General features: G+C 35.9%; 2 protein-coding genes across 5 annotated transcripts; both read right to left on the reverse strand.

Moving 5' to 3' along the window:
• Nucleotides 1-936: 936 nt before the first annotated feature.
• Nucleotides 937-5,082, reverse strand: LOC122578056 (DAR GTPase 3, chloroplastic-like). Its single transcript, XM_043749926.1, has 8 exons — nucleotides 4,995-5,082; nucleotides 4,787-4,903; nucleotides 3,386-3,529; nucleotides 3,222-3,308; nucleotides 2,863-2,978; nucleotides 2,331-2,512; nucleotides 1,627-1,684; nucleotides 937-1,384 (listed from the first exon to the last, which is right to left on the reverse strand). The coding sequence occupies exons 1-8, from the start codon at nucleotides 5,052-5,054 to the stop codon at nucleotides 1,246-1,248; spliced, it is 903 nt and encodes a 300-aa protein (XP_043605861.1). The 5' UTR covers nucleotides 5,055-5,082; the 3' UTR covers nucleotides 937-1,245.
• A 37-nt stretch (nucleotides 5,083-5,119) lies between these two features.
• On the reverse strand, nucleotides 5,120-7,524 carry LOC122578054 (RAN GTPase-activating protein 2-like). Of its 4 annotated transcripts, none has more exons than XM_043749925.1 (2): nucleotides 7,298-7,524; nucleotides 5,120-6,940 (listed from the first exon to the last, which is right to left on the reverse strand). In XM_043749925.1, the coding sequence occupies exon 2, from the start codon at nucleotides 6,928-6,930 to the stop codon at nucleotides 5,329-5,331; it is 1,602 nt and encodes a 533-aa protein (XP_043605860.1). In that variant the 5' UTR covers nucleotides 6,931-6,940; nucleotides 7,298-7,524; the 3' UTR covers nucleotides 5,120-5,328. The 4 variants fall into 4 exon arrangements, with proteins under 4 accessions (XP_043605860.1, XP_043605857.1, XP_043605859.1 ...); XM_043749922.1 differs by having other exon boundaries at nucleotides 7,183-7,524; XM_043749924.1 differs by having other exon boundaries at nucleotides 7,077-7,524.
• Nucleotides 7,525-7,981: the final 457 nt, after the last annotated feature.

Here is a 7,981-nt window from a genome sequence, read left to right on the forward strand (position 1 = left end):
TAATCCTTATTAAAAAGCTTTGTCATGTTTAGTTTCTGTTAACAACAAATTATATAACAATCATTTGTCCACAAAAAACTTTACCAAACATAATAATCGACAATAATTATGTTATATAATTTTTGAAAAAATTTAAGCAAATGGTATCCACTCGATGCCTCGATCGTAGCATTGTTGATTAATATTTAAGTTGTTGAATGGTTAATATACAACTTAAAAAAAACCTTGATAAAAGCTAAGGGCTATGAAAAATAAATTAAATTTTAGTTTGACAGATCTTAACATCAAACCCTTAGAAACTTAAAATGTGTGAAATTGAAGTCAAAAAGTTGTAGATGTAAGAGAACATTAAAAGGGTACATGCGCGATGTGGATGTGTAATGCTGACAATGGTGGCGACAACGATTGGTGGTGGCGGCGGCGGCGATTGGAGGTGGTGTCGTTGATTGACAGTTTCAGCAAATTGGTACAATTAGTTTTACAGCTTTATATAAATTTTTTGAAGTAGTTTTGGTTAGAAAATAATGGATAAAATATTAGAACTAAACAAAAAGGGTTTTTAGGATAAAAAAAATGTTTTAAGTCTTTTGAAAGGGGATGGAGGTAGTTTTAGTTAAAGTAGTATAGATGCGTTTGGTTTCTAAATAGTACGTGTAGTTTTTGTTTAGATGTAGCCCAAAGGCCCCAAACAAATCATCCAGCTTCAACCCATTTTTTGTTGATGAATTGGGTTTCTCAATAACTCCGGCAGGGTTTAATTGGGGTAAAAGGGGACTTACCCTTGTAAGATTTCTCCGGCAGGGTTTGATGCTTGACAAATGTCTTATTTTTCCACAATTAACTAGGCAACACGCTCCGCATACAATACAACCGTCGATTGCAAAAACAAATCCACCTTAAAAAAAAAATACTTTTGATACTTCAGACTTCTTGTACTTTACTAACAATTTAATGACAGAGAAATTGATAAGACCTGTCATACATTAATTATGTCAACCAATTTCCATGGAAGAAAATACACATCGCATCAGAGATGATCTTTAACTTGTATCTCAATACAACTAATCTACATATAAGCTACATATTACAACATTTATAGCAAACTATAAGCGCTAAAGCTATTGTCGAATAAAGAGATCAGTATTTGGTATAAACAGCCTTGTAACTTCTAATTGTTTCCCTTTCTGAATATTTTTACCCAGGTGCAAACATCTAAATCCTAATATTTGATGTTAACTGAAGATGTTATGTAACACGAGGTTGAACGGGTGGTCTCTCAAGTGCAATTGAACCTAATCTGCCTTTTCGAAAGTCTGACAAGACCCGAAATGCAGCTTGATGTTCATCTCCATTGAACAACTGGACTGCCAATTTGTGGACAAAACTGTGAAATAAAAGAGAATATTAACATTATGCGTTTTAAAGAAATACGCAAGTTTTTGTGCTATACGTTTCTTGGACAGAATTTAACTTCTTGTTTTAACATTTTTAATAACAGTTGATGACCCTATAAGAAATACTGCAGCTCCAAGATTCTGTGTTAGATTTGTGACAACCCATATCAAAGATCAAATTTAGATTAATCAGTTTGACTTCAAAAGTCAAAAGGTGAAATGAGTCACTTACGTTTTACCACACCGGCCATCAGTATCAATCTTGTAACGCTCCCAGAGAACATTGTTATCTGCCACAACAAAAGAATGAGTGTAGATGGTAAAATAATAATTATAGACTAAAGAATGGTACTTAAAAATTATGTTTTAGTTCAATGACACCCTATGAAGGTTACAAGAATTTTTTGTCTTCTAGAAATTCAAATGAAACTTACCAGTGTTCTTTTCTGTTATCAATTGCAAGCAATTATCTGGTTTAGATTGCACAAATTACAATAAACAACTACACTTTCACTTTATTACTAATTTTGACATTGACGTGAAAATCTTTAAACTTCCGAAAGCCATTACATTACAAAAGCCATCAAACTTTAAAAGAAAAAAGAAAAATCAGAACAAATACAACCCAACTAATTCAGCATGTTACATTTTTGGTTAATAATTCTCGATATAATTAATTTAAAAAATGAAGTGGTTTTTAATAACTGCTAAAGTCCATCCAAATTACATGAAAAGTGATAGCATGTTGCTATTTAATATTTATTGCAATTTCCTTTGATAAAAATGGCAATTAGTCTACTTTATCCTATTGATTAAAACAGCATGCGAAGCCAAATTTTCATTTTATATCAAAGATAGTACATGCAACTGAGTCGTGTTGATTAAGCAGTAATATGAGATGAATATTTAAGGAAACCAAAATTTAAAGGATCATACTTGCTCCTGGAAGTCTCGAGAGCATCTGTACAAGAACACCTGCAACATCAGGAAAATTATACGACCTTTCACCAAAGTCATCACATATTGCAAGCTTTATTGCTGCTGATTGATCACTCATCCTCATTGGGATTAGTCCAGGTGAGTCTAGTAACTCTAGATCGCTTCCAAAACGAACCCATCTGTTACCACAGTCATGAAGGAAATACAAAATTAAGATTAGCTCAAACTGCTATGTAAAAATCAACAAACTAGAGATAGCAATCCAAAATAGATAGAGCCAGCCGGGTCCAATGTCAGCTAATATTGTATTGAATGACTTAAATCGCTTTGTACGAAAAAATTTATATCATTAATGACTTATATAATCATGCTTAATACAATATTTATTTTAAAAAATTAAAATTTGGACAAAAAGTGTTGGCCAGTGTTTTTCAGACATAATACTAATGATCCCTATTGATCCGTTACCCAACCTGTCAGACCTGCTCATTTTGCTACCTCCAATAAAAGCAATATAAACATAAATTACTTTAATACTCTCGTTACGCCTGGCCTTGGAGCTGCTGGACACATACGACGCTTCAGCAAACGATTAATCAAAGATAACTTTCCAACACTTGGATAACCAACTATTCCCGCGCGCACCTGTGATACATTGTATCATGTCTAGTAAGAAAGTTCAATAAGACTTTTTCTTATGCACACAGCTTGTGTCGAGAAAATATCACAAAGTTATGTTCAAGAAGACTCACTTTTCCAACAATATTTAACTATAACTATTAAAGAAATTCAGATTTAAACTATCTTCAGAATCCTATCAGAAATTCATATAATAATATATTTGGATATCCAAATATATAATCGTATTTGAGGCTATGTACAACTTACAGGACGAGGAAGCAGCCCTCTTGCTCTGCGTTTTACATTCACTTCTGCAGCTACCGACTTTGCTAATCTTCCTAACTTCATGGAACCCTGCACTTTTCATAAAAGAGATTGATTTTTATAACTGTTGTTTTGTTTTAAAGAACAAAGAGAACTCAAAATTATACCATACCAAGCTTCCCATTGGAGAAGACAACTTTAATTCCTTGTCGGCCATAATAATCTGCCCAAGCATTCCGATCTGCGGTTGATATCATGTCTTCTCTGTTCAATACCAAGATTCTCTTTCTGTTACCAAGCCATGAATCCATCTGATTGTTCACGTAAGCATAGAAGTGTAAGAAATATAAAGTAGCAGCAATAGATGACAACTCCGAGGACTGTGAATTCACTACACGGTTACTCGGTTAGGTAACTCTAATGGAGCTTTTCCAACCGATTTTCTTGTGAACAGGTTGCTAAGTAGGTTTTTATCTCTAAAAGTGTCAAATGTAGAAGTATAGCTAAAAGGGGAGACATACCAACAAATTAAAAGTTGTGCAAAGTCTATGTTTTGTGCACATATAACCATCTAAACCATTTGCCAATCTATCCAGATTATCATTGTGATAATAATGCTTTTGTGATCATCAGTAACACGCTGATGGCTTATACTGCTTTCAAAGAAATAGACAAAAAAAAAAGTGCTGGTGAATCAACCTAACCTGTTTCAGCCCGCACTTAAAAAATGGCATTTTATGGCCCTAAGCCCCTAACCACTTTCGACAAGTTACCTAAGCACCCACCTTGCCGCCCTTAATCAAGACCACCGAGAATGAAGCTTCTTAATCATATTCATCTCATATCAAACAAGGTATTTACCTAGATTAGACAACCCCTAAATCTGGCCTAGTCAGAGTAGTCGGTAAGGTTTAGGACCTATAAGATTTGGACCCTATGTGCTACCAGATAATTAGGGATGACACCCGCCAGTCGAAGTACAAAAATCTGCTTGCTCCATACCAAGATATGAGACTCAAACATACAAACAGGTTAAAGGGGCTCTTTGGGTATGCATTCAAAAAGTTATTAAACGAGTATATGACACTCAAAATCACAATCAGATTTTTTTTTATAGGGGTTAGAAGATAGCGTACAGAGGTACTTGGGTCGTTTGAAGTTCAGATAGTATGATAAGATGACAATCAGACATTTGATTGTCTGGCAAATTTAAGTATTTAAAGGATACCTTTTCGTCAGATGGGAGTCAAATCTTTCACATTATGTCATAACTTAGGTAATTAGGTTTATATATCTGATCTAATAATTAGTTCAGTTCTGCTCCAGTCAGTATGAAACTGATAATTCTACCAGCAAATAATTAGACAATCCAGAATAAATTATGAAAATTCTGATCGAGGCTTCAAGTCTTAATAATCAGACAAACAGTTCCAAAACGCAAACTCAAAAGGTTAGTCAATACAATGTGTTGGCCTACAAATTTCCCGTTGCACAAAGAAAGGCCGCTTTGCATAGACGACGTGGAATAGTTGTGCTGCACATACCAGAATCACAAATACAAAAATTACCTGGGGATGGCTTGTGGACAATGGGATCCTAGCATCTCTTACTTCTATCACAACATCCATTAACTTCAGCTGTTCCTTCAGTTCTCTTTCTGTTTTTGCAATATGGCCAGAATACCACTAATGTTCACAAGAAAATGTCAATTTCGACACTAATGATAGTTTTCCAACAGCTTATAGTTTCTAAGGGGGACTCAGACCTTATAAATACCTGAACAACGTCTTTGTCCAGTGGTAAGATCGGTCTCGAGATCAGTCCAATCATACTCATTTTCAAAAGAGTCAATTACATTACTAGAATTCAAGTCAACGTTTCCATAACATACATAAATAGAATTAAGAAAAACACCACCAGGTGCCATAATATAGAGTACAAATGCAACTAATAAGTAGTGCCAACTGACAAATACATAATAATAATTCAAATAAAAGATACAAAACAAAACATCCATCCATATCCTACAAAAGGATTTCTGATTAGCTTCCTAAATATGTTAAATTTGAACCAAAGCAAGCTAGAGAAAGTCATACCAAAAAGGTGACCTCTAATTGTCTTCCTGCTTAATGTCAAGCCCCTTGAGTTTGGATTCCAACTCGTCGTCATCATCGTCACCATCCCCATCCTCATCCTCATCAGCCTCATTGTCATACTCTTCACCATCAGGGTCATTTTCGTCCAAACTTCCAAGCAGATCAGGCGAATTCTTGAAAATCTCTTTCACATCGTCAACCCCTTCGTCAGATAAGAAGTTACCATCAATATTCAGCAACTTAAATCCTGGTTTACCTACAACTGCCTGGGCCAGGACTCGAGCTCCAGCCCTTCTAATCTGATTGGTGCTCAGGTCAACTTCGGCCAACTGTGGAAAATCCTCCTCAAGAGCATTTGCAATCACTATAGCACCATCATCTTTCAATTCATTCTCAGATAAAATTATCTTCTTTAGAGTTTCTTTCCTCGCAGCCATAAAGGATGCTAATGCAGGCGCTGCTTGAGAAGTAATTTCGTTTCCAGATAGTTCTAGAACTTCTAGGCGAGGGGCAGAAGCTTTGAGAGCCTCGATAAGTGCTAAAGTTCCATCATTTTCCAAATTCAAGTAACCGAGGTAAATTTCAGAGAGATGGGTAAACTCAGAGACAGATTTACTCAAAGCACGCCCAGCCTCAACTCCAAACATATTGTCACGAAGATCTAGCTTTTTCAGATGGGCACACTTGGCAAGTGCTTCAGACAACGCAATTCCCCCTTGAGAGTCAACCCGAGTAGACGAACACCTGAAATCCTCTAACAATGGAGATTTTTCCAGAATCTCAGCAATGGCAACTGCCCCATCATCTCCAGTCATGTTGTTAGCAAAATGAAGAATTTTTAACTTATCTGTGGACGGAAGTAACTCACACAGAGCCTTTGCAGCTTCCTCAGAGATACCGTCATTGATGAGATACAACTCCTCGAGATTACTTTGTGAACTCAAAAGCGCACTGAATGCCCTAACCCCTTTTTCGCCCATAGCATTGTCTGAAAGGTTGAGATACCTCAGGCCAAAACCTTCAAGAGCTGACGAGAACATACTCATTACTTGAAGGGCCTCTTCCTCTGACCTTCCAGCAACAATATCTGATAGGTCAACATCAGTCAACTGACCCCCCTTGAGAGAGGACAAAATGGGGCCAGCAATACGGGCGGCATTCAACCCGAAACTTCGGTTGCTAAAACATATCTTGGTATACTTGTTTCCAGGCTCTTGCAGTGGTTTTAGCAGTTCCTTAGCCTCTTCATCCTCAATGAAAGATCGCACTCCTCGGGAAATGTCAAATAAAGATTTTTCTTCCTCTTTTTCTTTAGGGCCTCTCTTGACAGCTTCCACCATTAGTGTACTCGATTCTTTAGCATATAACTGCACAGCAGAACCACCATCACCATCTGGCTCCTTTTCAAAGTGGTGGTTTGCAATAGCATAGGCTGCAGACTCGATTTGCTTAGCATCTTCGACTGCTTCTTCTTTGCTTAAAAGACCATACTTTCTTGATAAAATTGATGGAGTTGTGAGATTCTTTATTATGCGCTCCACGAGCACTTGCCTTGTGTTTTGGCTAGGAGGCCAAAGCTTGATCGAGTACAAGCGGTGTTGGACAGGAGAATCCATATCAAATATCCTGCACCAATGTACGATATTAAAAACAAATATCCAGATGTATAAGAGGAGGGATCCTTACTTGATTTGACAGATTTATGTACCCTAATAATATAATATAATAAAATGATAGAAAGAAAACAGGCGCTGTGTAGTACTGCCAAAGAGACGCGCTTTCTTTTTCTAGGCTAGTAGGGTACTGCTAACAATAGATGGGCTGTGAGTGTAATTTTATTTGATTTAGCCCATTATCTTTAATAATACCTAAAGTACCAGGGATGAGCTTTTTAACCGAAAACCCGTGAATCCCGGGTTCGGTTCGTGCGCGGGCCAAAACCCGGAATTTCACGGGTTGACCCGGTAAACCCGAGTAACATACTAGTATTCTCTTCAATTCCAACAAGTCTTCCTTGTCCCGCTCCTTCAATCTGTGTTTTTCTTATCTTAAAAGTCTGGTAAGTTTCTTCCTTTATCTTAATATATTTTGGAATGGTGGGTTTTATTTTTTATTCCAGTGAGGGAAAATAAGGTCATGTTTTGTGGGGTTTTGTTATTGAAGAACTAGATTGAAGTTTTTGGATAAGATGAAGTTTGGAATGAAGATGTAATTCTTGAGAGATGTATTCATATATCTAGAAAGTGAAAGTAATATGGAATCTAGAAAGTCAAAACAAATACGTAAACTTTTATATAAAATTATTTATATTTATTTTATTTTATAACTAGTCTTTGTACTCGCGTGATGTGATGGAACATAGGAAAAAAACGCTGGTTAAGTAGTTGTACCGTGTTATTATATGAATGTATGATTCAACTTAAGTGTTTCTTAGTCCAGCTGAGAGTGCAAACCACTGTTGTTGTTTCAGGAAAAGGAAGGGACATGCCTAAGGTTTTTCTTTTAAGGGTATTTTTAGAATTTCAGTGATAAAATGTTTGATAGAAGTATAGATTAAAAAAGGTAAATTGAAGATTTTAAAGGTAGAGTGTTAAATTTTGAAAGGGATAATTTTTTATAAATATTAACATATATGGAAAATAAATTAAAGGAAAACAATAAAGTAAT

This window comes from Erigeron canadensis, chromosome 8, assembly GCF_010389155.1.
Source record: "Erigeron canadensis isolate Cc75 chromosome 8, C_canadensis_v1, whole genome shotgun sequence".
Classification (NCBI taxonomy): Eukaryota; Viridiplantae; Streptophyta; class Magnoliopsida; order Asterales; family Asteraceae; genus Erigeron; species Erigeron canadensis.